Source organism: Microtus oregoni, unplaced genomic scaffold (genome assembly GCF_018167655.1).
Source record: "Microtus oregoni isolate MIOR12 unplaced genomic scaffold, Mior012 000004F_ref0000308, whole genome shotgun sequence".
In the NCBI taxonomy this organism is placed as follows: domain Eukaryota; kingdom Metazoa; phylum Chordata; class Mammalia; order Rodentia; family Cricetidae; genus Microtus; species Microtus oregoni.
The window spans coordinates 15,098,000-15,124,877 of NW_024543063.1; the positions used below are offsets into that span (position 1 = coordinate 15,098,000).

At 53.9% G+C, this 26,878-nt stretch overlaps 2 protein-coding genes across 6 annotated transcripts; one reads left to right on the forward strand and one right to left on the reverse strand.

Moving 5' to 3' along the window:
• Positions 1 to 33: 33 nt before the first annotated feature.
• On the reverse strand, positions 34 to 20,381 carry Obsl1 (obscurin like cytoskeletal adaptor 1). 4 transcript variants are annotated; one of them, XM_041650084.1, is made up of 21 exons: positions 19,152 to 20,381; positions 17,593 to 17,862; positions 17,264 to 17,515; positions 16,816 to 17,118; positions 16,366 to 16,662; positions 14,098 to 14,370; positions 11,732 to 12,004; positions 10,910 to 11,182; positions 7,895 to 8,167; positions 7,056 to 7,331; positions 6,693 to 6,980; positions 6,261 to 6,536; positions 5,421 to 5,690; positions 5,025 to 5,297; positions 3,789 to 4,055; positions 2,866 to 2,978; positions 2,174 to 2,330; positions 1,855 to 2,016; positions 1,438 to 1,542; positions 842 to 1,111; positions 34 to 167 (listed from the first exon to the last, which is right to left on the reverse strand). In XM_041650084.1, exons 1-21 carry the CDS (start codon positions 20,161 to 20,163, stop codon positions 160 to 162), a joined length of 5,691 nt encoding a protein of 1,896 aa, XP_041506018.1. In that variant the 5' UTR covers positions 20,164 to 20,381; the 3' UTR covers positions 34 to 159. The 4 variants fall into 4 exon arrangements, with proteins under 4 accessions (XP_041506018.1, XP_041506019.1, XP_041506021.1 ...); XM_041650085.1 differs by lacking the exon at positions 6,261 to 6,536 and having other exon boundaries at positions 19,152 to 20,375; XM_041650087.1 differs by lacking the exons at positions 34 to 167; positions 6,261 to 6,536 and having other exon boundaries at positions 834 to 1,111; positions 19,152 to 20,377.
• Positions 19,011 to 24,115, forward strand: Inha (inhibin subunit alpha). Of its 2 annotated transcripts, XM_041650090.1 has the most exons (3): positions 19,011 to 19,049; positions 21,386 to 21,517; positions 23,146 to 24,115. In XM_041650090.1, the coding sequence occupies exons 2-3, from the start codon at positions 21,388 to 21,390 to the stop codon at positions 23,973 to 23,975; spliced, it is 960 nt and encodes a 319-aa protein (XP_041506024.1). In that variant the 5' UTR covers positions 19,011 to 19,049; positions 21,386 to 21,387; the 3' UTR covers positions 23,976 to 24,115. The 2 variants fall into 2 exon arrangements, with proteins under 2 accessions (XP_041506024.1, XP_041506023.1); XM_041650089.1 differs by lacking the exon at positions 19,011 to 19,049 and having other exon boundaries at positions 20,568 to 21,517.
• Positions 24,116 to 26,878: the final 2,763 nt, after the last annotated feature.

The following is a 26,878-nucleotide window of genomic DNA, read 5'->3' on the forward strand; positions in this document are numbered from 1 at the left end:
CCATGGCACACAGACAGGCGTGGGCATGAACGGTAGTGTTTGTTTGTTTTTATTGTTTCGCTATCTCTGACTCTTCCCATCCACCATGCCCAGTATAAGGGTACACGCCTCCTTCTGTACCATCCGTCCGAGGGCATTTGCCCAGTCGGGTTCAGTCCGCTAGTCACCTGTAGAGGAACGACTGCATGTGGGACTGGGGTGGGGAGAGTGGGCAAAGCCAGTTTCCTCCCTGTGGCAGCCCTTGGATACCCACAAGGGGAAGAGCTGGGTCCCACCCTTTCAGAGCCTCTGTCAAGGGTGTCTGTGGGGCCAAGAAGGTGTGAGACGGTAGGGTGGAACACACAGCAAAATGTGTGAAAGATAAGCAAAGATCTGGCGTAGGATGGGCACCTCCTACGTGAAAGAGGTAAAGAATGGAAGGAGCTGTCTCCCAGTTAGCAGAGCAGAAGCCAGCTGGACAAAGGGCAGGGGCGGGTGAAGGACAGGTACCAGCAGATACTGGTGGGTAGTGAGAAAGACAGCAACTGGTAGCAATGGGGTGTTTGGGGGTGACAAGCATGCTCCAGGAACAGAGGGAAGAAGCCCTAGAAAGAAGGGTCCTAGGAAGGTCGGGGAAAGGTCCCTTGAGACTCAGGGCTTCCTCTCCTCCACAGCCTTGGGCGTGATCTCTCCCGCCCCTCCCCCACTCCCCACATGCACCAGCACCTGCAGCCAAGAGCCCTTTCCTGAGTCCTGGAAAACCTCCCATAGGTGTGTCTCAGCGCTGCAGCTTCCAGGGGGCACCCCCCCCTGCCCGGTCAGCCTCCTGTTCCCGGGATTCTGCCCAGAGGGCTTTACTCACCCTCTACCAGCAGCTGTGTGTCAGCACTGTCCTGGCCCGCCTGGCAGCTGTAGATGCCCTGGTCCTCAGGTCGGACGTCACGGATGACCAGGCTGTGGGTGGGACCGTGGCTGCGCATCTCATACTTGTTTCCGGGACACAGTTCGACCCCCTCCCGCAACCAACACACGTAGCCTCCAGGGCGGGACACAGTCACCTCCAAGACCGCCCTGCGGCCAGCCAGGACAGTCTTCTCGCGAGGTGGGCGGCGGCACATCTGGAGAGGCAACGCTGCGGTGGGGAGGGGGGGGGGGGACGACAAAGGCTTAATAAGGACACGCATGGCCCCTAGAGGAGAGATGCATCTTCCTCCCTGCCTACGACCTCCGCTTCTAGTACAAGCCCGCCGTGCCACATGTCAGTTTCCCTGCACGACCAGCTCAAAATCTCTTGCTCTCCGTCTCCTCCTGAGAAAATGGGCTGCCCTCTGTGATCTACCCCAAGAGATCTCCTCGAAGAGGAGAGATGAAGAAAGCGGCATTTCTAGAATCTGCGGCCAGTCAGTCCCAGGACGGGAGGTGATGCCCTTCCCTGTCCCCTTAGCCTCAGAAGCTTACCCTCCACCTCCAACCGAGCCAAGGACCGGGCCGGTCCGGCCTGGAAGCAGACTTCACCGGTGTCCTCGGCTCGCAGCTCGTTCAGCACCAGAATGTGTTTCTTCCCTGGGGAGGGGAGGAGGGGAAGGTAGCGAGGCTTCAGCCGCTTCCCGGGAGGATTCGAGAACGCAGGTGGTACCCGAGCAGGTCCCAGGGAGGTTCCGAAGTGTCGGTGTGTGGAATTGGAGAGAGGAAGCAAAAAAGGAGCTAAGCAGGACTCGAAGCTGGCGGCGGAGGAAAGTCCGGGAGACCCTGGTAGTGGGGCCGAGGGGCGGGGCCTGATCGAGCTAGAGGCGGAGCTAGTCCTAATGGGGCGGAGTGTGCCTCAACCCTGGGCAAGGTAACAACGGGTCACAGAGGGTAGAAAAGCGGCCAGACCTTCCTGTCGGATGCGGACGCGGTCTCCGGGTCTCAGGGCACGGCCTCCGAGCTCCCAGCGCCCGGGAATCTCGGCCTCCGACACGGTGCACTCGAACGTGGCGCTGTTTCCTTCGCGGGCGCTAACGGACCGGAGCTCACGGAGCACACACACCTCGCGCTCTGGGGGCGGAGCCGGGGGCGTGAGGCAGGGGCGGGGCGGAACCAGGACACACCCGCCACGCCCCCTCCCTAAAAGTGTGTAAACTGTGGGGGAACACCCTTCTGCAGGCCAGGTGGCTCAGAGTAGTGCCCAGCCCCGGAATCCCTGGGTACCCACCGCGCACTGTCAGCCGCGCGGGCCCGGCCCGGGCCGTCCCCACAACGCAGCTGTAGGTTCCAGCGTCCGAGGAATTGCAGCGCCGCAGCAGCAGAAGGCGGCGCGTGCCGAGCGCCTGGAGCCGGAGCCTCGGGCTTAGAGAGAGTGCCTGCCCATCCTATGGACAGCATTTAAAGCCGATCAGACCGAGCCCAGCAAGACCCTGGGAGCCGCCGCCGCGGAAGGTGGCAGTGTTCTCTATGCATGCCAAGCTATCTAGAGGCTCACCAGTGGGGTTCACTGTGTTCCCCTGCTAGGGTTGGATCATCCCACATCTTCCCTTTCTGGTCAGTTTTCTGAGAAGGTGCCATCCCTTGGGGACTTTTGAGTCAAGAATTGACACCAACGGCACAGAAAGCCCAGAGCTCTTCATGGACCCACTGAGTGTGGATTCTAAAATTGGTTTCCAACAAAGGCTCTACCCCTTTTTTCTAACATTGAGCAACTAACTCCGTTCATCCCGCAGAACATATTCCTTAGATAACCAACCCGGTGACAACAAAGTGTCCTTTCACAGGGCGTTGTAAGGATTAAAAAGGATTAACTGTGCCATCAATCTCAGCCTAGTGCCAGTTTCACTGGTCCGGTGAGTGTTAGTTTCTTGCCCGTACTATTGTTATGTGCACAAGTCTGCACTAGGGCCAGGCTCTGACCTTCTCCCATACAGCATCAGCCAAAGTCTGGGAAAGCTCACACTCGAAAGTGGCCGTGTCACCTTCAGTCACTTCTAGGTCCTGTGGCCCCCGCACAAAAGTCACTGGGACCTCTGAGAGTGGGTACGGGGAGAACAAGGCCAAGGGACAGGGGTGAGTGAGGAGTGAGGGCCCAGTATGCACAACACACACACACACACACACACACACACGTCAGTGGCAGACACATGCAGGCGGTCAGAAGAGGTCACTAGTGAGTGGAGGACACTGGACGACAGAAGTTCAAAGGAGATGCTGGAAAATGGGAGACACAGCAGGGCCGGAGAGTCAACGGGGTAGGAGTGACTAGCTGGAAGTCATATGAGGTGGTCAGCAGGGGACATGCTGGGGCTGGAGGCAAATGGTGGGAGCTGAAGAGATGCCTAAGGGGTCAGTCATAGATGTATGGACAGCGGTGGCCACACAGCTGGAATGGATAGCAGAAGACACTGGGCTTGGGGGAGGTGGACAGGACGCATAAAAACTCCACACAGCCTGAGGTCCATTAATGCCACAGGAGATTAATGGGGAAATCATTAGGGCTGGAAAAATGGGGGCCCTCAGGCAGAATCAGTACTAGAGCACTCTTCAGTGGCTCCTCAGTGGAAGAACGACAAGGGGCACATTTTAGGCAGCAAAGGGGATCACTAAGTCGGATTAAGAGTGGTCAGGTAGATAGGCTAGAGGGACCACACAGACACGGGATTGCTCAATGTAGCACCGGTTTTCAGGGCTACTGGCAACTGAGCAGTCATACACATGGTGTTCATTAGAAGGGCCCAAACAGATCCAAAGGGTCCAGGGGTTCCCCACTTGGGCAGGGTGGTCAGTAGGAGCCACACGGTTGGTTAGATCAGTGGTCACACACAGGAAATTAGCCACACCTCTCACTGAGAGCCGAGCAGCGCAGCGAAGGGTATCCGCAGTGAAGGAGACACAGCCTGAGTCAGCCAGACCTAGATCGCTGAGCACTAAGCGGTGAGTACGGCCTTCTGCATAAATGTGGCACTTGGGTCCTGGGTGCAGCAGGACTCCACCCTGGGCCCACTCTCCAGTCACTCCCTCCTGGGACAGCTCCAGCTGGAAGGTGGCGCTGCCCCCCTCAATGACAGTCACATCCTCCAGAGGCCGAAGTTCCCTCAGCTGCCGCGCTGGTGTGGGAAGATGAGGAGAGAGGGAGGATGGTATCTCTAGCTTTGGGCAGGGTTCAGGGGTTCACTCAGCCCTCAGCACTCTCCACACCACCCCCAGCACTCAATGGGAGACCCTAACTATAGAAGTCAGACTGGGCAGATGGGAGGAAAGGACAGACACAGTTTGGTCAGGGGAGAGGTGTATGGAGGTTATTAAAAGGAAAACACACAAAAGGAATGTTAAGAGTTTAGGGGGGAGGGGGGAGAAGTGTGGGAAGGCACATGGTGTGGGGTTCTGTGACATTGGAAGGAACAGGCAATTTGAAGCCAGACCCATTGGGATTGGAGCCTAGCTTTAACATATAATTTGCATATGGACTGTGTAATCTTTGACAGCTGCTCTGACTTTTGCTGGCCACAGCTTTCCCTATTGCACTAGATAAAGATCAGTGACACTCTGGATCACACTGTGATGAACACGTATCACTGATGACAGCCAATCACCAAGACCTGACATTTCCGCTAACTTCCTCCAAGTCTCTAGAGTAGAGAGGTCAGCCCCAGTTTTAGGGAGACTTGTTCGAGAGAGCTTGTGTGGGGTCAGTCAGGCAGCTAAGTAGTGGGGGGGGGGCTCCAGCATAGGGTGGCGGGTGAAAAGTGCTATTAGCCAGTCATTCTTCTGAAGAATAAATACAGAAGAAAGAGTCTTTCTGGAGTATAGCATTTATGTTGCTAACAAAGCCATCTTGGAAGTGGGAGGTGGAAAGCAAAGTCCACGCGGACTTCTGAGGTAACCAGAAAACAATAGAAAAAAAAAAGAGAGAGAGAGAGATGCTTTGCTTCAAGCAGGGAGGCTTCAGGCTCTAACCCCTGATTGGGATGGCCAGGGCAGACTGTCCTTAGCAGAAAGGGGCACTTTGGTGGGGGGTCTCGGGGACTCTGGGCCAGCCAGGTGGGTGATGAATTAGGAGAAGACAGGGCACTCACGCCTCACACTGAGCCTGGCCAGGGTGCGATCATGGTGGCTCTCGCAGCCGTAGGTACCCTGGTCGGTAAGTAGGACACCACGGATGGAGAGGCGGTGGACACGGCCATCCTGGGCGGTGGTCAGGTGAGAGTCGAGGGGAACAGGCTCCCCACCTCGTAACCAGCGAATGGCTCCAGCGGCAGCCACTCGGCCTGTCTCTACCTCAAGGCACACATCCTGACCTTCTTCAGCTCGCACATCCTGTAGCCGCCGCAAGAACAGCAGCTCTGTCTCTGGAAGGGGAGGAAAGAGGAGGTCATGGAGCCCTGAAGGCTGGCGCTGGCTATCTCACTACTAGGCCAGGATTGGGAGGGGGTTACAGGGAATGGAGTGTTAGACACTCAGTGGCACTAAACCTCGAACATGGAGCCTGGCGCTTGTGTCCGTGGTTCCCACTCGTGCAGTCACGGTCCCTGTGTCTTTGAGTTGGCAGCCTCGGATGATCAAAGTGTGGCTTGAACCATTCTGGACTATCTGCAGCTGGGGCCCTGGAGTGACCACGGCTCCATTGCGTAGCCAGGTGACTTGGGCATCTGGTGTTGAAACTTCACACTGGAATGTGGCATCGTCACCCTCGTGGACCGTCAGGGGGGTCAGTTCGGAGACTAGTCTCACTGGTGGGGGTTCTGGAAGGAGGGGTGAGGCAGTGAACTGGGTACCTCTTTCTCCCTCTCTCCTCATCTGTTCCGTAGGACTCAGCCCTCATTCTCCCTACAGCTTGAGTAAGATTCTGCTGTGTGTTGGTCATGGGGATTCTCCCAAAGACCAGGATAACAATTCCTTCGTAAGCTCCCTGCAGTCCCAGCCTGACACCTCTTCCCAAGTCTCTAGTACCAATACATCATTTACTATGGGCCCTATTACAACACTTAATAGTCATAGAAACCTATTTGCTATTCCAGCTCAGAGTTTGGGCTCAGAGAAGTAAAACAACTTGGCTAATGTCACACAATTCCCAGAGAGCAGAGTCTGGGCTGGACCCTGAACAAGTTGACTCTAGAGACCCTGTTCTCTACTGGGCCACACAGTATGCTCGGGTCCTGAGAAAAGGAGTTTGCTCTCTCGGTGATGTCATGCACACATCGGTGGGAACCACAGACAGCAGGTTGGGTGAGATGTAGAGGAGGAGAGCCCAGGACAGGAGGTGGTCTTTGTGGGTGCCAGAAACCAGTGGGCGTGAGGGGTGCACTGTTTACCTTCCACGCTGACGATGAAGATGCGACTGTCCTGCGGTACGTCACACAGGTATTCCCCAGCGTCCCCTCTCCGTGCCCCCCGCACCCGCAGCACCTGCCTGGCCCCGGCTTGTTCCAGCTGCACCCGCCCCTGGTTCACCAGGCGTTCCCCGTCCTTGTACCAGCGCACAGGGCCCCCTGGCCTGGAGAAGTGCACCACCAGCTCTAGGTCCCCGCCTGGGGTGCTTCGAACCCTCGTCTGGGCTGCCTCGGGGGCCACTACCCGCACCGGGGGCTCTGTGGGGTCAGAGCTAGGGGTCACTGGCAGGGCAACGAGGAGGGCAGGGAGGCAAACTGGGGAAACTGGGCAAGGGGATAAATGTGGTGTTTTAGGAAAGTGGGGGAGTCCCGGGTACGGGGTGCTACTAAGGCTTTCTTCCACGCTGTACTCACCAGCCACCTGGACATTGAAGCAGAGACTTGGGGCCCCTGGGTCTGCCCCAGACTGGCAGGTGTAGACACCTGCGTGACCTAGGTCTGCAGCCTGGATGCAGAGGATTCGGCGAGGACCCTCAGCTCTCAGCTCCAGCCCTTCGCCCTCCTGCACCGGGCTCCCATTATGGCTCCAGAACACTTGTGCGCTTGCTCGGGACAGTTCACAGCTCAGCACCACTGGCTCCCCTGGAGCCACACAGAGCGGGCTCGGGGCTGCCTCCGGGGCCAGGAATTGCACTGGCAGTTCTGCAGAAAGAAGGGAGAAGGTAAGCCTAAGCCAGCCCCTGCCTCCCCGCCCCAGGCTGGCCCCAGCACACCCACCAGCCAGGCTGACGTTGAAGGTTACAGCCTCATCTCGGGTCTCACACACATACTCCCCGGCATCCTCGGGCTGGGCATGGGGCAGGGTGAGGGTTCGGGCAGGCCCCTCGGCACCCAGTTGCAGAGTTTCTGACACCTCTACCTCTAGCCCGTCCTTGTACCAGCGCACCTGGGACCCCGCTGGGGCCACTTCGCAGCGTAGCTCCACATGTCCTGGAGCCCCGAACTGCAAATCCAGGGATCGGGCTGCCGGGTGCACAATCCTTTCTGGTGGAGCTAGGCAGAGAAAGCGGCACATGATTCTGACTCAAGGCCGCTGCCTGACTCTCCGATACACTTCACAGCTAAGGACCTGAGAACTCCTACGAGGAAAAGGACTTGCCCAAGGTCTCAGAGACAGGTCAAACTCATACCCATATCTATCGAGTCACTCCTCCCAAGCTCCATCCCAATTTCCTTCAATGCTGTGCTCTGCCTCTGACACACTTATCTTTGGTTACGCAATGAACCATTTATTTTGCTCCCCCTCTTGTCTATCCCTTCCCAATAAGTTTCTGTAGCTCACTGGCTCACTTTGTACCCAGCATCTAGGATGGTGTCAAGCATATAGTAGCTGTTTGATAAGCATTTGCTAAATAAAGGAATGATCCCAATTGCTGGGCTGGGGCCTGTGGTCATTGTCCCAGCTTGATCTCTCTAATGGTTAAAACTGAAGAGACCAGAGGTATGGGGAAAGGAAAACAGGGGTCCCCCTAAGAGTAGGGAAGAAGTGTGGTTGATGCCTGTCCCTGTAGCACCCTATCTCTACCTCCCCGGAAATGCCCACATAAGCTACCCACCTGTGACGGTGACAGTGAAGAAGGCTGAGTCACCTCCAGCATCGCACACAAACTCGCCCCCGTCCTCCGGCTGGGCAGCAGGCAGCACCAGGCGGCGATGGGGCCCGTCACTCTCTAGCACTAGGGCCTCACTCTCCTCCACCTCCAGCCCATCCTTATACCAGCGCACAGGAGCATCCTCTCGAGACAGCTCACACGTCAGCACCACACATTCCAAACTCACAGCAACCAAGGTCACCTCATCCTGAGGGTATATGATCCGCACAGGAGGCTCTGTGGAGCAGGGCAAACAAAGGTGTCACCAGCTGGCATGATCTGGGCCGTGCTGCCCATGCGGCAATAACAGTCCAGAGTACTGAGTAGCGTAATAATACTAACAACAGGCCCCTGATCTGTCCCTGAAATCCCTAGGGTCAGCCCTTTGCAGAATTCAGAGTATTTTGGAGTCTAAAAAGGATGCATTTCTCATTTATAAAACACCTTCAGGCCCTGCCCCCTCCCCTTAAAACTATTCCTGCTAACCTTTTTGCTGTGCAATGTATTTTCCCCTCAGCAAAACATATTAAAAGATAATAGTCACATCTCAGAAAGATGCAGATGTACTAGTCCTACCAGATAAACCAGATAATTAAGGAGCAATTAAGTATGTAGCAATTAAACTTAGTTTTAGTGAAATAAATTTGACTACCAAACTTTTCTTTCTTCCTTTCTCCTCATTTTTTTTTGAGAAATGGTCTTACTACATAGTCCTGGCCACTCTGAAACTCACTGTGTTGACCAGAATAGCCTGGAGCACACAGAGCTCTATCTGCCTCTGCCTCCCCGAGTGCTGGGACTAAAGACGTATACCACCATATCAGACTACTGTTGACCTTTTAACAGGCCTTTTGAGGGTTTGGGGGCTCTCAAAATTGTGCACAAGGGACGGTCAGGGTCTGTAAGAACAGATCCTTCCTTCCTAATGTTCTAGCGATGGCGCTAAGCGCTCTGCATGGTTGCCTCACAGTGATGTCTGGAGAAAAGTACTACGCTGTCTCCATTTTCCAGGTGGAAGAACTAAGGCACGGAATGATTAAGCAATGACTCCAGCTCCTGGGGGCAGGAGGAAGCACTTTCTGTTCCAGGCAGGCTCTCCTGCTGCCTGCAGTGGGAGGGAACCCAGGCCCAGGCTAGCAGCCACTAGGGAAAACCTTTTGTACCTGTATACCAGAGTTGCTCATACTCATCTCAAAGTTCCCCAAGGATGCTACACGCTGTTCCAGGGATCTCATCCCCAGCACAGACCACTTCTCCACAGAAAAGGTACCAAGTCAATATTATTCAACGGTCAGCAAGCCCAAGCCTGCCTCAATGCCATGCCCTCTTGTTCCCCTGGGAATCAAGTTTCAAAGACTAAAGTACACCTGGCCCCCTAGTGGCAGGACTGGAGAACTGCTAGCTTTCCAGACACGGAATTTTTCAGAAGCTCAGGGAGGGACCCAACCACAGCACACCGCAGCCTTGAGCTGGTGGAGCACCCCTCCACACATGGGATTTTCACAAAGTGTCTGATCCAATCATGGCAAGGCCAGAAGATTACAGGAGGCAGCTTCCTGAGCTGTGGAACAGGTTGAGGCAGTGAGCTGGAGGGAAGCTACAACAGCAGAACTCACTGGGTGTGGGAGCAGACCCACTCTGGCCTGGAGGTGAAGTGGTATCTGTGTGAACTTCCTGTGGGGCACCTGCTACTTTATGGCCGTGGCTGTTATGTCTGGCCAGGGCTGGGAACGAGAGAGTGACGGTGGCTGGCTCTCAAACAGAATGTGTGCACAGCCTTGTTGCCACTGGGTTCTCCTTAACTGGGGTCCCTGAGCGTCTCGGCCTCAGCATGACTCCTTGGGCAGGCCAGGAAAGAAGGTAACAGGGCCATGAACAATAGGGTGGTTTGTCCAGTGTGGCCACTGGGGTTCTTTTGTGATGCGCAGAACTGCCTAAAACCCCCACCACCATCCCAAAGCCTCTGGTATACACCAGCATGACTTCTAGCTATCTTGTATGTCTATCTACCTAGAATATTCTCTGCCTACCCATAACTCAGCTGCAGTAAAATAAGTAAATATCTTCATTACCCTGACCACGATAGAAGTCGCAAGCCCTAGAAGTCCTGTGCAGTCCCTGACAGCCTACCCCGACAGGTGTCTGACTTCTTGCTATGCTGTGCCCTTTGGGAAGGAAATGCATGTCTGTTCATATGCTTCTGAGTATATGAAGCCCAGCTTTTATTGCAGTTACCCTGGGTGACTTTCTCCCAGGTATTCCCTGCCTGGCTGCTCTGTTGAGCCCTGGACCCTTAGCAGGCTTATCAGTTATCACAGGTGTCTTGGAGTGTTCATTGGTGTGTTTATTGGTTTAACACAGTGGTCGCCAACTGTGGAGGCCAAGTCAGGTTGAATCAATAGCTCAAGAAGTCTGGGGAAAGGCAGAAGGAATGTCAGGGTAGGTAGAACAGAGGGATGGGGGCCCCATACTATGGGGCACCTGCTACTCAGTGCCAGCTGTTCGTCGCCATGGGGGGAAACGGGACCAGAGCCGGCGGGTCTTCGGTTTTTTCAAGAGGACGCATAACTCCAGGTTGTTATTTGGACTGTCCTGACTTGGGTATGACTCTGCAGGCCAAACAAAACGTATCTGTGGGCTGCACAGGGACCAAGGGTCTCCCCGTTTGCGTCCCCTGGTTAACAACTGTCTTCCTAGCTAGGCTGGCAGCTCTCTGACCAGGAGCCCAGGGACCGACCCAGATGGTGTTAGTCAGTGAGCTGGGGGAGCACAGCTAGACATGGCCTTGACACTGGAGAAGGGCCTGTTTCTTCTGATTGGGGTTCCAGGTTCTTTCCAGCAGGGGCACTGGTGCATGCACCTCAACCCACACTTCTTTCCCTGACACCAGGATGCGGGCATGTGAGGAAATAGCTACTTAACACCCTTCACACTCAGGGCTGTCCTCTGGTGACTCTGGGGGCTGGGGTGGGCCCACACCTGTGACGCTGACGGTGAAGGAAGCCGACTCGTCATCGATTTCGCACAAGTACTCTCCGGAGTCCTCAAGCTGGACGGAGGGCAGCACCAGGCGGCGGATGGTGTCTTCCTTCTCCAGGAGCAGGGCTGGGCTCTCCACTACCTCCTCCCCATCTTTGGTCCAGCGCACCTCAGCCCAGGGCCGGCACAGTTCACAGGTCAGCACCACTCGCTCTAGGCGTACGGCTGCCACATACACTTTCCCATTGGGGTACACGATCCATGAAGAAACATCTGAAGGACAGAGACAGCTGTTGCTAGGCGAGACGGGGTGGGACTGGGGTGCCCTGCTACCCTTCCTGGTGCGTGCCTGTCTGCTTTGCTTTGAAAGTCTGCTGTGTGTCGAAGCAGAAGTCACTCTGTAGGCAGTCACAGCTAGAGCTGCATAATCCTAAACACAGCCACCATGGGCAGAACGACAGGACTACTATCTCCAAAGCTCACCAAACTTTGTGTGGGAGCTGCATAATGGGGACTGTGGTGTCAACTTTAGCTGTGGGAGCAGTTCACATTCAAGGACAGTATAAAAAATAAAATGTGGGAGAAGACTGGGTCTCAGTTTTCTGACCCCTTCCACACCTCCTAACACCTGCTTTATAACAGAACTACTGTCCCCAAGGAACCCTCTTAGCGGGGGCTCCTGGAAGATGGCGAAGGCAGGGCTCTGCTGGGGATGAGGAGCCAGGACTGGTGTGCTTGGGACTAGACCACGTAGGGAGGCTAGCGGAGGCTTGAAGTGTGACATGCAAGAGTGTGTGTGCTAGCTGCTCTCGCTGGTCCCACCTGTGATGGTGACAGTGAAGTAGGCACGTTCGTCTCCTGCGACGCACTGAAACTCGCCCCCATCAGAGGGCTGGGCTGCAGGCAGCACCAGGCGGTGATGGGGCCCTTCATTCTCCAGCACCACGAAGTCACTCTGCTCCACCTCCTGCCCATCCTTGAACCAGTGCACAGGGGCATCCTCTCGATCTACCTCACAGGTCAGCATGACGCACTCGGAAGTGATGGCATGTACAAACACATGTTCCCGGGGGGCCACGATGTGCACCGGGGGGTCTGGATGGGGAAGAGAGATGGGTCATAAAAACCCCCTTATACAGGAGATGAGGACACTGGGGGTAAGGAAGAGGGGTTACCAAAGCCCTGGCATGCAGCAGACCCTGATGGCAAGGCAGCTTAGCAATGACGGAAGATGAAATGGCCCAGAGTGATCCAAAGATCCCCAAAGGCAGCTGAGTGGCATCCAATAGTAACAGAGGCCAAAGGCAGATCACAATCACAGGCATGTGGCTGGGTTTACTGTGTCCTTCACAAGGACAGGACAAGAAGAAGGTCTGGAGGATGATTTAGCCAGCGCCAAGCAACTACTCCACTGGGCAATGCTGTGTTTTGTATTTAGGCGGTATCTCCAAGGCCCAGGTGTTAAGGGCTTGCAGGCCAGTCTGGTGCGATCATGATGTTGTGGCGTGATCAGATGGGAAAACCTTAAGTCACTGGGGCCCGACTTCCAAGGGGTTGGTGGGATCCCAGCCCCTTCCCCTCCTACTTCCTGACCATGAAGATGAGCAATTTGTTCTGCCACACCCAACCCTGCCTTTGTCATCGAGCACCCTCATCACGGTCTCAAAACAATGGGTCCACTTGGTCTTGGGGTCGGAAACCCCCAAAAACCTTTTCTTAATTTCAATGAATGTCTCAGGTATTTCATTACAGTGACAGAAAACAGATTAACATGGATAGTGAGTTCCCTGACACAGATCATAATCAGATTGGGGTTACGAGGTCTCCTGGTAATGGAGTTGAAGCAGGATTTCTATGCAAAGAGATCAGTAGCTCTTAAGCCACCGTCCTTGAGAGTCAGCTCCCTCCCTTTGTGTGTGTGTGTGTGTGTGTGTGTGCGCATGCGTGCGTGTGTGTGTGTGTGTGTGTGTGTGTGTGTGTGTGGCTTTGTTTATCGAGACAGGATTTCTCTGTTTAGCCCTGGCTGTCCTGGAACTAGCTCAGTAGACCAGGCTGGCCTCGAACTCACAGAGATTCCCTACCACTGCCTCCTGAGTGTTGGGATTAAAAGTTTAGGCCACCACCACCCGGCTCTTTCCTCCCTTCTTTTTTTTTTTTTAAATATTTATTTATTTATTATGTATACAATATTCTTTCTGCGTGTATGCCTGAAGGCCAGAAGAGGGCACCAGACCTCATTTCAGATGACTGTGAGCCACCATGTGGTTGCTGGGAATTGAACTCAGGATCTTTGGAAGAGCAGGCAATGCTCTTAACCACTGAGCCATCTCTCCAGCCCCTTTCCTCCCTTCTTTGAAGATATAGTGCCTCACAATGCCAAGGCTGGCCTCAAATCTGCATGTGCCACCTTGCTGAGTTCCTGTCAGCTTTCTAAAAAGAAGATTCCCCCAGGCTCAGACCTGGATGTCTCCACTCTGGATATCTCAGGGGTCCCGGGTACGTGCATTTGCAAAAAGAGTCTTGCGTGCACCTGTCTGATAGGAACCACTAGACCAATATACTTAATACCTCTGAATACTTCAACCACCATGAGTAGTAGGAAAAATCCGAGCCTAGGTGTGATTCCGAGGCACCATCTTTGCTGGCTATGTGATGACAGTGAAGTCGTAATTATTCTGTAACAGCCATAGCTGTCCCAAAACTCGTTCTGTAGACCAGGTTGGCCTCAAACTCACAGAGATCCGCCTGCCTTTGCCTCCTGAGTGCTGGGGTTAAAGGTGTGTGCTACCACTGCCTGGCTGAGATTATACCTTTATGAGTTGTGGAAATTAAACAAAAGAGCATCGGTGCAAAATAGCTCTAGCCCCAGAGTAGGTTCTCAATAAACGCCAGCCACTCCCTTCTTCCCTCGGGAGCATTTAGCTCCCTCACCCACTCCAGCAGAGGGTGTGCATGCATTGGTGAGCAAGTGTGCTTGATGATGTGGATACACGAGAGATTAAAGACGTAAATGCAAGACCAGGGATAAATCTAAGCAGTACTCACCTTGCACCCACAAGGCCCTAGGCCACATCCAAATACCACAAAATGAAGCATATAACAAGCCCTCCTTACAAGGGAACCGCCACCAAACCAGGAGCAGGGGTTACAAAGCCCCCAGAATCAGCCTCAGCAGCATGGTTCCTGACCTTGAACAGTGACGCTGAAGAAGGCTGAGACCCCTTCGGTTCTGCATTCAAATTCACCACTGTCTCGGACTTGAGCCTCAGGCAGGATCAGTCGGTGTTTGCGCCCATCCACCTTTACTATAAGGGACTCATTCTCCTCCACTCTCTGCCCATCCTTGTACCAGGTTGCTGGAAAGTCCACTCTTGAGAGCTCACAGGTCAGCACTACCCGTTCAGAGGTTGTGAAGGTCAGCGACACTTTGTCCTTGGGACTCAGGATGTGCACTGGGCTTTCTGCATGGAGAGAAAGCTGGTCACTTTGGTCTATTCTGTTTGAATAAGCATCCTCTCCCCAGTAGCTGTGCTTGTGTAGGGGTGAACACATAGGAAGACAGCTGCTGTCAGTGACTAAAGCCCAGGTGTCAAGGTTTTTCAAAGCAGGTCTGAGGTCAAAGGGGAAGAGGACAGAGGCCAGGCATCTGTCAAGCACACACAGAAGGAACTAAGTTCAATTTCCTGTACTTGGGGAAAAAAAGTATTGGGCTTTGCTATGTTTGGATAGGATCTGAGTTATCACTGAAAGGTCTATGTGATGGAAATGTGGTCCTCAGGGTGGCGATGTTTGGAACAAACAAAGAGGGGAAGCCTAGGGCAGGGTGTGGTGATGTAGGGCTACATAATGAGACACCTTCTTTTTTCTTTTCTTCTCTTTTTTTTTAAATTTATTTATTAAGGATTTCGGCCTCCTCCCCGCCACTGGGTTTTTGATCCTACTGCACGTACTGGCTTTGTGTGAGACACCTTCTTAAAACCAAAACCCACCCACCCTCCCCCGACACACAAACCCTAACCAACCACCACCACCACCACCACCACCACCACCACCACCATGAATGACAAAAAGCACAAAACAAACAATGAAAGGAGAGGAGGAGGACCAGGAAGCAGCAGACGTGGTGAGCTTGGTGGGAGGAGTCCCCAGGACCCGTCAGCTCTTGAGTACACTGTCGCAAAGCTGGTTCACCCCAAGTATTGCTTCCTGCTGTCTTGACAGCCTTTCTACTTCCTCATCATGTTCTGACTTAGGGAAAGGTTGGAGGCAGGGGTCACTAGAAACTGAACCGATGGAACTGACCAACTTTGGACTTTGAGTTTCCAGAACCATGAGCTAAGAAAAGTACCCAGTATCAACAGTTCTGTTATGGCAACAGAAAGCAGGACAAGCCAAATCAGGCTTTTAGGTCACTGCTTAAGAGTAGTGGTTTTATTATACCTAAGAATTCTATCTGTTTATTTACTTGTTTGTCAGAATTTTATTTATTTTTTTGTTGATTTTTCAGAATTTCATTTATTTGCCTGTTTATTTATTTATTTGTTTTTCGAGACAGGGTTTCTCTGTGTAGCTTTGGAGCCTGTCCTGGAACTCGCTCTGTAGACCAAGGTGGCCTCAAACTGGCAGAGATCCGTCTGCTTCTGCCTCCCATGTTCTGGGATTAAAGGCGTGCGCCACCTCGGCCCAGCATACCTATGAAATGTTAAAGAGCCCGTCTCTCCTGGTGCCTCTGGTGTTAGTGGTCCTGGGTTAATGTAGAAACGCTGCTCTTGATAATTTCTGCTTTTGCTCTCTACTTCTGATTTACTCTAAGTTACCACTGTAAGGTCTCTGGTTTTCTAGCAATAACAAGACAGCTAAATGCTACAATGGCCCTTGAATTTTTAGCACCCCCTCCCTCAATCCTGAGTGATGATACATTCCCTCCCTTCCTTGTTCCAAAGGAAGCACGGTGTGTGGGGTGGAGTGGGGATGAGTTGATGGGAGGGTGGGGATCCTAGCGGCCATTTAACTTCTCTGTGCCTGCCTCCCACAGGCAAAGTACAAATGACAGAAGAACCTGTTTTATAGGGCTATCAAAAGGATCATGCTGTGCCTGGCTCAAGGTAAACACTAGGAGACAGTGTTGGCAATCAGACAAGCAGACAGAAAGCAGGCAGTGATCCACGTCTCTCAAATGGGATTATTCTTTGGTGTTACAGAGCTGGACCCAAGGCCTTACACATGCTAGCCGATGTTGTACCACTGGGCTATACCCCAACCCAACGTGACAGAATTACTGCAAAGTAAGGCAACAAAGAATAGAAATGACACTCTAAGTGAAGCTCTATATGCTGCAAGTTGAAAGTGACCTCCTGAACACCGGAACTCTCAATCGGAGCCCATCACGAAGGCCCCTTATTCTTCCAGCCCAGCTACGAGAAACAGGTGCAGCCTAGGTGTCTACCGGTACCCACCTTGGATAGTGAGAGCTGCAGAGTCTTGCACACCAGGGCAGCTGAAGCCTACCAGGGCTCCACTGTCCTGGTGCCTGACAGCTTGCAGGATGAGTCTGTGCTGCAAACCCTTCTGCTCCACCCGGTAGCGCAGGGCTCCAGGCTCCACCTGGCCTTCCGTCTCAGTGCTCTTGAGCTGTTCCCCATTAAGGAACCAAGTGCCCTGGATGATGGTGGACAGATCAAGGGAGAAGACGGCATCTTCCCCATCATACACCTGCACATCCTCCAGGCCTGACACCAGGCGAGCTGTGGGTACTGGGACAGGGAGAGACAGGGTATGGCTGTTAGAACCAGAAAGGGCCAGAGAGGACAGAAGCTGGCAGATGGAAGAACACCATTAGTCAGAGGGTCAGAGAAGGGAGGACATGACCCGGGGTACAGACACTGACGGGCAAAGGATTAACTTACCGAGGTGAGCGGAGCCATTGAACACGACATGGGGACTGCGGCCATGTTCACTGACTGTGCAGATGCGAAAGCGGTAGTCACCCTCGGCAGGTACACAGTCCCCTGGCACCTCTACGGCTCCGGCTTTCTCAATGCTGAAGCACTGGACCCAATCTTCAGACCCAACTTCCTGCCGCTCTAGGCGGTAGATGAAGGACGTCTCTGGGGGCGGCTCGGGGGGTTTCCAGGTCAGCAGGACTGTGTTCTTTTGGCCTTTGAACATCTCAACCAATACGGGGGGCCCAGGAGGACTGTGCTTGACACCTGGGACAAAGGCGAGATTCTCACTTGAGCCCTGCACAAGCCCCCAACAACATTTCCGCTTTAAACCCACTTTGCCAACCCAGGACCCAGACAGTGGCTACCCTCCTGCCCTGATCCTGCTGTTTACGGGGCTCAGTGCTCTCACATTTGACTCTGAGCAGGGTGGTGGTACGAGAGTTGCCCAGGCTGAAGGTGATCTCGCCAGCATCTTCTCGGGTCACCCCTGGAAGGACCAGGGCATGCATGTGACCACAACTGCTCTGGCAGGTGGCTGGCAGCTCCTCCCCGTCGTGGCTCCAGCACCCCTGGACCCCAGCTTCTCGGGTCTCCACCAGCAGCACGGCATTCTCTCCCTCCAGGACATCAAGCTTCCGGGGTAAGCGCTTCAAGATGGGTCCTGAGAGGCGGGCGGGAACCCATCAGCCCAGGATCTAGACACCACCGGCCTCAGCCTCCTCCCACTGGCCAGCTGACCTTTGACTGTCACATTGGCCACCGTGCGCACTCGACCCCGCATCTCGCACAGGTAGACGCCATCATCGTCTGCCTTCAGCCTGTGGATGATGAGGCGCCTCACGGTGCCCTCCTCGATCTGCTCGTACTTGCGGCAAGGCAACAGGCGTTGGTCCTCTCGGAACCAGGCCGTGGGGATTCGGGAATTGGGAACTTTACACTCCAGCACCACAATCCCATGCTCTCGGCCCTCCACATCCTGGAGGGGCCTTGTGAACCGGAGGCGGGGCTCTGTAGAATAGAGGAGAGCCAGAGAAGGCTCAGAAGAAGCTAGCTGAGGAGGACTGGTAACATACATTACTTGCTCTTCCCAGAAGGAGGATGGCAGCCAAATTCCCAGCAGAGTTAGATGGCCTGATTTCCAGCGTGACCCTGATGCTCAGCAGTTAGGTCACCTTGAGCACCACAGTTTGCTTGTGTGTTAAATGGGAGAGGGAGGGCATAGCTGAGCCAGATCAGTGAACTTTCAAACTCTTCCCTAACTCTCCAACTTTCCCCTAATTCTGCAAGGGTCTGCGTTGAATTTTACCTTAATAGCACTCTAAGCTTTGCAAAAGCCTATTTCAGAAATAGGAAACCACCAGGGAGGTAAGTTGTGCTGGGGAAACAAGTTTTTGTGCCCCTTGGAGAAGTTCCCTTACTTTCTTGAGGGTAGTCCACTTCTGCACTGGCCTGCAAAGTTTGGGCACATTGAGTTGTGCCCGTGAGGACACTGCCACAGCTCAGGTACCACACACTTGGTTACGTGCCAGGCAGGACTCAAGGGAACTTCTCAACATGTTTCCCTTGGAAGGAGAAGCTTAGGCACAACCAGTGACAGAGTAATCCCTCGAGCCGGGATCAAATCCTATTAGGGAGAACTTCAGCTTCCAGGGTGACTTTAGAGCGTGTTTTGTTTTCTCTGCCTTTTCTGTTCATGAGTACTGAAACCATGTTAGGTAGTCCCCCCCCCTTTGCTTTCATCTTCTTTCAAACGTAAACAAATTAATGAAAGAATAGAGATTGCCCGGGAACTTTTCCTCTAGCAAGTTTATCTCCCCTGTGAAGGAGCAGTTGCACCAGCGAGGTTTGCACGGGGCCTTCCCAACAGATTCAGGGCCTGAAGCTGTGAACACAACCTCCACTCCAAATGTGTGTTTTCAGTACAGCAGCTCCCTTGTTCTCATTGACTGGCACGTTACTAATTTAGCCTTGGTTATTTACACCCATAAAAAGCTCCTTTTATCTTTGACCGATGGGAATCCAGTTGGGAAAGGATGCCTAAAAGAGCAAAGGATGGCAGAGTAGGCCTGGGAAGTTTACACATAGTCATCTATTCCTAAATTTAGTGGTTTTCAACATCTGCCTGGGTAGTGTGCTAAGAATTTCAGAAGTGTACTGGAGACGTCTAAATCCGCACCCCTGAGGGTGGGAGGCAGGTAAGAAATGGGAATTCAATATTCCCCCAGTACACGGAGGTGGACAAGAGCTAGGAGGACCTCTGAGAACACTGGGGGGGGGGGGGGTGCGCAGCGCTCTACCTTTCACGTGCAGCTGGACTGCGCTGAGTGTCTGGCCAGCCGAGTTGCGCGCTGCGCACACATAGAGCCCACGGTCTTTGGCCTGGCAGTAGAGCACCTTAAGTACAAAGCCACCGTCGCGGTCGCGGTACATGAGGCGGCGGCGGTCGGGGAGCAGAGGACGGCCCTCCCAGTGCCATTCGATCTCGGGCTCCGGCTTGCCCATCACGTAGCAGCGGAACTTGGCATGCTTGCCCTCGTTCACCCAGAAGGTCTTGGGTGCGCACTTGAGAGGCTCCACTACGGGTACCGGGGGCTCATCCGGGTCCTGGGGCGGGCTCTCGTGGGGCTGGTGCACCTGGAGCAGCGCACCGGCCTGCGCGTGACCGTGCGCGTTGCGGGCGTGGCACACGTACACCCCGGAATCGGGCAGCCGGGCAGCCTGGATCCGCAGCGTCAGGCTCGCACCCCGGCCACCCGCGCCGCTGCCCGGCTCCAGCGCGAAGTGGCTGCTGTCCCACACTTCGTCCAAGGCCATCCCATCCTTCTCCCAGTACAGCTTGGGCTCCGGGAGGCCTCCCACCTGGCACGTCAGCACCACCTCCGCCCCGCGCAACACCCACTGGGATTGGGGCCCTGTTAGGAACACCGGGGCGCTCTCCCCGGTGCCCGGGGGCGGAAGCGGGTGATCAGAGGGCTGGGGCTCCGGCTCTGGAGCGGGGGGCTCCAGCACGGTCACGGCGGCCGCTGCGTAGGCCTCTCCGGCCGCGTTGCGGGCGCGGCACACGTAGACCCCGGCGTCGGTGGGCAGAGCGCCGCTCAGCAGCAGGCTGTGCTCGGCGCCGTCCTCCGGGAAGCTCAGGCGCTCCGAGGCCACCAGCTGCTGCCCGCCTTTCTCCCACAAGACAGTGGGCGGCGGCTCCCCCAGGACCACGCATTTGAGCTCGGCCTCGGCGCCACTTACCACCCGCACGGGCCGCGGGAAGCGCAGGAAACATGGGGGGCTTCCCTGATCCCCTGAGTCAGCCTTCATCGCGGCCGCAGCAGATGGCCCGCCTAGGCGCGCGGGAAGGCCGGGAGCCGAGGTCGGAGCGTGGTGGAGCAAGCACTGGGACCCGTGGAACTCCGGTGCCCGCCCGCCTCCTTTTCCTCGACCCGAGCTGCAGCCCTGCTGCGCGGCGATTCCCGGGCCCGGAGCCCAGAACTCAGGGGGCAGTCCTTCCTGTTTGCTTGTGCAGCGAGGGGCCCTGGAGCCTAGTCTGCCCGCGGCCTGGCTTCCTGCTCTCAGAAGCCTCTCTTCCCAGCCCCCTCCCACAGCCTGGGCCTCTTTCCCCTCCTCCCTCCCACCTCCAGCCGCCAGGTCCCCAACTGCCGGCCAGGCTTGGGCCTGAGTGCCTGAGGCGCCTGCAGCTGCCAATCCCAAAAATATTCTCTGATGACACAGCTGGAGGACAAGAGCCCAGACTGGTTCCTCCAGGCTAAGTATAGAGCAGGCGGGACCACCTGCCCTCGGCCCAGACCTCCAGACCCAGGGCTTCCCTCCCACGTTGGTCCTAGCAGTTGTGTGGTTGAAAGGGGCCCCAGAAAGTCTGAGGGGGTTGGTGCATTCTGTTTTCTTGGCAAATGACACTTTCAGGAACTCATGACTTAACTCAACCTTAGCACCCAGGCACCTGTGGTATCTGATAACCTGATGTCCTGCCCTGATGTCGACTCTCAATCGTGTGTGTGTGTGTGTGTGTGTGTGTGTGTGTGAGAGAGAGAGAGAGAGAGACAGACAGACAGACAGACAGACAGAGACAGAGAGAGGTTGTATGCTTGCATGAATGGGTCAGGTCACTTGGGGTGAACACCCTCCACAGCCCCTTTCCCCACATTCTTGGCGGGAGTGGGAGATAAGGCTCAGGGCCACAGACATCTGCGTCAGAGATAGGAGGTCTCAATGCCATGGGCATGGGCAACTGGACTTGTAGGGCGTGGGAAGGACTGGGGGAGACTGGGGTGTGAAGGGTAGAAGAAGGCAGGCAGTGGGATGGGTAGGGGAGAGTGGGGAGGTCCTGGACAGAAGGGACACAGGACAGGGCGTGGGTTCCCTGTTGTCAGTACCAGGTGAACTATGGTGATCCCGCCATCTCTGCTGCTCCTTTTGCTCTTGACCCTACGGGATGGGGACAGCTGTCAGGGCCCAGAACTGGTGCGGGAACTTGTCCTGGCCAAGGTGAAGGCTCTGATCCTAGATTCCTTGGGGCCCCCAGCAATGACTGGGGAAGGTGGGAGCCCTGAAATAAGGCGTCTGCCACGAAGACACGCCCTTGGGAACCTCGAGCACAGGACCTCTGAACCAGAGGAGGAGGATGTCTCTCAGGCCATCCTTTTCCCAGCCACAGGTAATGACGCTGAGGACTGGCAGATCAATTTTGGAAAGTAGCTGGTACCCATCTCATGGGCCTGGGAGCCAGGCAGATTTTGGGTGTGAATGGCAGCCCCAGCACTCAGCTGGCTTTGCAGCAAGGAGACAGTTCCTAAGCTTCCCTGGTCGTCATCAAATGGGTGGTGGTCTCTACTCAGGCTGGAGAGACCCAGTGGGCCTGGCTCAACTGGAATATGAAAGGGAAGATAAGGCTCTATGGAGATAGAGCTCAGGCTCCTGTCTACTTTCTGCCCTCTCTCTCTCTCTCTCTCTCTCTCTCTCTCCCTCCCTCACACACACACACACAACCTCACAACCTGTTTCATTAGCTGTAGGCAGTTGGGACTCGAGAGGGGTCTCGGATGCAGCAGAATGCTTAGCCGTATTCCGGGGAGTCTCTCATCCCTGTGTGTGTTTCCCTTATCCCTATGACTAGAAGAGTAAAGTCCTCCCACTGGGCTCCCTTCTCATCTGGCCCACTGTTCTTTTACAGAGGTTCCTTTGCTTCTCTCCCTTTGGCCCCTGATGGCAGACTAGGGAAAAGTAAGGATTTCAGATCAAGTGGAATCCCAGCTTGGCCGCATAATAGCTGACTGCCAGCCACATCATGGCTCTAGCCTCAGTGTCTTGTCTGAAAATTGAAACAATTGTTAGAATTTATAATGAGAAGCTATGTGCTAGTGCAGCCCCGGCTGTCAGTCTTTTGATGACAGTTGGCCCATAATATTTACTGTAGCCTGCGTGTATTTTGGGGCAGGAATGCCAGCTGCTCTTCCCTGAGAAGGACTGGCTTTCTTCCATTCTATTCTCCTTTACATTCTGTTCTTTCTCTTTTCCCTCCCCGTGCCTCCTCCACTTTCTTTTGTTGTTCTTCTATTTGATTATGCATCCACACGCATATGTGTGTGAAGACCAGAGTTTGTCCCTGGATGTCTCCCTCCGTCACGTTCCACCTCAGTTTTTGAGACAGCCCTTCACCGAACGGAGCTCACAGATGAGACTGACTGGCCAACAAGCACCGAGTCTCTACCTCCTCCTTACTGATAGAGACCACAGGGGTTCAGCTTCCTACGTGGGTGCCGGGGATTGAACTCAGGTCCTGATGCTCAGGCAGCAAGTGTCTTAGCATATGAGCTCACTTGCTAAGGATCTCCCAACTCTGTAAACTGTCTTTAAAAATATAATTATTTTAGGGAATTTGTCATATAAGATTTCTGACATGCCAGGAGATATCAAAAGCAACATAAACACACATCCATACACACAAGATAATCACTATGTTAATCTGGTGAACACTAACATATGCCTTTTCAGTGGATCTGAGGATGAAGTAGAGCAACAAGTGCTCTTACACCTGGATGTTTATAATAATTGGTAAACTGCCTAGGAGAGAGATTGCCAATGTCTTGTTTTGATGATGAATAGAAAATTGGGGAGCCTCTGCCGGTTTTCTCAAGACTCCAGAGAGTGTCTGGGTCTAGACACTCAGCAGTGTTTGACACACAATCGGCACTGAGGGATAGCCTCATTCTTCTCATGGAGGTGGAGGTGTTTCCAGTCCTACAGGTCAAGGTTGCCCTCTCTTTACCCTTCTGTCCCCTACAGGTGCCACCTGTGAGGACCAGCCAGCTGCTGGAGAGTTTGCCCGGGAGGCTGGAGAAGGTCTCTTCACTTATGTATTCCGGCCATCCCAACACGTGCGCAGCCACCAGGTGACTTCAGCCCAGCTCTGGTTCCACACCGGGCTAGACAGGAAGAACACAGTGGCCTCCAACAGTTCCGGGACCCTGCTAGACCTGCTGGTGCTGTCACCTGGGGGGCCCATGGCTGTGCCTGTGTCCTTGGGACAGAGTCCTCCTCGCTGGGCAGTACTGCACCTGGCAGCCTCCGCTCTCCCTCTGCTGACCCACCCAGTTCTAGCATTGATGCTTCGATGCCCTCTCTGTTCCTGCTCAGCCCAGCCAGAGACCACGCCTTTCCTGGTGGCTCACACCCGGGCTAGACCACCCAGCGCAGGAAAGAGGGCCCGACGTTCAACCCCCTCAATGCCTCGGCCTTGGTCTCCTGCCGCTTTGCAGCTGCTGCAGAGGCCTTCAGAGGAAGCCGCTGCCCATGCCTATTGCCATCGAGCTGCACTCAACATCTCCTTCCAGGAGCTGGGCTGGGACCGCTGGATCGTGCATCCTCCCAGTTTCATCTTCCACTACTGCCATGGTAGCTGTGGGGTGCCCACATCTGACCTGCCCCTGCCAGCCCCTGAGGTTCCCCCTACCTCTGCTCAGCCCCTATTTTTGGTGCCAGGGGCCAAGCCCTGTTGTGCTGCTCTACCAGGGAGCATGAGATCCCTACGTGTCCGAACCACCTCAGATGGAGGTTACTCTTTCAAGTATGAGATGGTACCCAACCTTATTACACAACACTGTGCTTGTATGTAAAAGCATCTTGTTTCCTCACTCCACAGCCGATAGCCACCAGCATCCCACCATCATCAGCTAGGAGGAAAGCAGGGTGTGGAAAATAGAAAATTTCCACATCTTCCCTACATGTTTCCATCTGAGGGCTCCATACCCTATTCCACCCCAATCCCTTGGGTAACAATAAAGAAGTGTGTGTGTGTGACTTTGCATGCATTCTCAGGCTTGTTTGATATGGGGTTGAGGACCTCTGGAGTCAGAATAGCAGTGTGGGATTTTGGGTTACTCAGCTACATTTAGATTTGAGGGATCTATCGTCTAAGAAGGTAAAATTAGGTGTGAATTTGTCAGGAAGCTGCCAGGTATCCCGGAGCTCTTTTACACCCACTCTAGGGACAAAATTGTCCTTTTACAAAATGAGCTTGATATGTCTGTCACACAGTGAGCGGGTCTTGCCACACCTAAAAGAAACTTTCACCATCACCGGGGCTTCATCCAAGGCTATTGTAGCCCCCACTATGGCTATGATAGCAGCTGTTCTCCACTCTCGCTCACTGGTCTATAACTCTAGGTCGGGGATTCATCGCCTAGGCAGAAACTGTGACCACGGCCGCACCACTGGGACAATTGTCCAGAGAGGGTCGCCTGTTGGGAGCTTTGGTGAGAAGAAAGGGGCAAACATATAACTTGACAGTGTCAGGGAGAAACTCTCGTGGAGAGAAGTCGTGTCACATTGAAGTCAGATGTCCAGAATGGAGTTTCAAGAATTTCAATTGACTGAGGGTCACGGGATTGCTGGGAATCTGTTTTCAAACCTTTTTTTCCAGCCCCTTTTTTGAGACAAGGGCTCATCCTATAGCCCAAGATGGTCTTGAGCTGAAGGCAGTCATGTTGCCTCAGCTTCCCAAAGTGCTAGGGATTACAGGCAGAGCCACCATACTTGGCTATCATCATTGCCTCTTGAGATAAACTCCAGGAGGTCCCGTGACCTGGGACTCAGGCTCCTAAGATCCCTGGGTCCCTTGATGCTTCCTCTATGTCTTTACACAACACTTAACTTAGTAGATAACATCCAGAAAGATGGAATGATAACCCTCGTTTGGGAAAATGTGCTACTTGGTGAACGGGTCCATACACACTTAGTGTGTACACTGAAGAAAGCGGGCCATGGTACCAAACTATCCTTTTCTTGTTTCCTATCAATCCATTTTGCTTCCAAAATGGAGCATTAGGAACTTCCCAGATGATCAGCCCTATCACAGTGTGGCATGTGTGTAAGGGTGGGCTGGGATGTTCAATCTATTAGCACTTTCAGATCCTGATTGGAGGACTCCAGAGTGTTTCTGTGCTAGCGGAGCCTCCCTCCGGCTTGTCAAAGGCTCCCTTCTAGCAGCTCCGCTGAGGGTGGGTAAGTGCCTGCTCCAGCCAAGGGTACAGAAGGGAAAGAATCCCAGAAGTCAGAGTCAAATCAACACCCCACCCCCAGTCTGAATGACCCTGAATGTTCCTGGCTGCACAGGGCCCCCAGTGCAGTCTCCCCACGGAAGCCCTAGGCTTGGTTCGCCCACCCCAGGGGGCTGCTACTTCTCTGAAGGCGTAGAGTGGACAGGGCTACTCTTTTCCAGTACCTTCATTAGAACTGCTTTGTGCTCAGGGTTCCGTGGTCCTAATCCAGGGGACAGCACAACACAGATTCAGCCAGTGGGATCTGTTTTTTGTTTGCTTGTTTGTTTTTCTCAAGGCTGTCTGCACTCTCTTGCTCCCTGCCTGGCCAGGCCTCCCTGGCCCAACACCAAGGCCTTTTCCTGGGAACTTTAATCTTCTAAGACCCTTATTCTTCCTTCTGGGACCTCTAGGTCCCTGTATGTCCAGACAGCTCCTGTCACGTGGAAGTGGAAGAGCTCTGAGGACTGGGGACACTCTACTCAGGGCTACAGAACCCTCCACTAGGCCAGCTGGCAGGTGGCTATTATAAGTAAAAGTTTTTACATGTCCAAGACAAAGCAAGGAAAGCAGAGAGAACAGTAAACAAACCATCTTCCACAGTGGCAAATGTTATGGTTATGGAGGCCCATCCCGGGTTAGGTTAGGCAGAGTCCTCATGGAAGCTATTAGCTATTAGCACAACAGCATGCGAGGGAGCAAGTTTAGAAACTTCCTTTAACCATGTGAAGATTCTGTACCAAGGCACCCTCTGTGCAAGAGAGTGCGCCCCTCACTGGGTTATGAAAGTCAGGGCCACAGACTTGCACTTCCCAGCCTCTGGAACCGTGAGAGAGTCATTTCTGTTGTTTATCTGATGTGGTGCTGGAACATTTCACATGCTGGACGTAGTGTCCCACTCGGCGACTTCTCCAGTCCAATCCCTGTTATTTCATTGTGTTTTGTGTGTATATGTGTGTGCGTGTCCACGTGCACGTATGCATGCATGCCACAGTGCGTATGTGTTTGTCAGAGGACACCTTGGAGTGGGTTTTCTCCTTGCACCATGTGGGTTCCAGGGATTGAACTCAGGTTGTCGGACCTGGCAGCAGGCACCTTTACCCTGTGAACCATCTCACCGGCTCTCTTGAGCTTTCTTTGGCTTTGTTTTATAGCTTCCTGTTACCTTTTTTTTTTCCCTTAAGTAATCACAGCTCCTCACCCCAAAAATAAACTCTTCTTGCTAACTTTATTATCCACACACCAGCTGTATACAGCACTACATGCTTGGTACGGGACAGCTACAGGCTCAGAACAACTGTGCACAGCAGGCATTGATAATGTACCCACTCTATACCTGGGGATAAGTGATTAAATGCAGCCAAGTTATATCCCTGGGAAGTAAGTGGGAGAGGCCAGATTTGCACTCCAGAAGTTCAGTCTGTGTATCCCTCCCTCTGTCCTTCTCCTACTTCCTTAAGAGACAAAAGTGTTTGTGACCA

Bases quoted from the DNA above. Each gene is read 5' to 3' on its own strand.
- Inha (XM_041650089.1), top strand. From the start codon at position 21,247: ATGGTGATCCCGCCATCTCTGCTGCTCCTTTTGCTCTTGACCCTACGG. The intron at 21,518-23,145 runs GTAATGACGCTG...TGTCCCCTACAG, and splicing joins CATCCTTTTCCCAGCCACAG to GTGCCACCTGTGAGGACCAG.
- Obsl1 (XM_041650084.1), bottom strand. From the start codon at position 20,163: ATGAAGGCTGACTCAGGGGATCAGGGAAGCCCCCCATGTTTCCTGCGC. The intron at 17,119-17,263 runs GTGAGAGCACTG...CCTTTGTCCCAG, and splicing joins CACCCTGCTCAGAGTCAAAT to GTGTCAAGCACAGTCCTCCT. The intron at 5,298-5,420 runs GTTTAGTGCCAC...CTCCCCTTCCAG, and splicing joins CGCCAGGCTCCATGTTCGAG to AGACAGAGCTGCTGTTCTTG.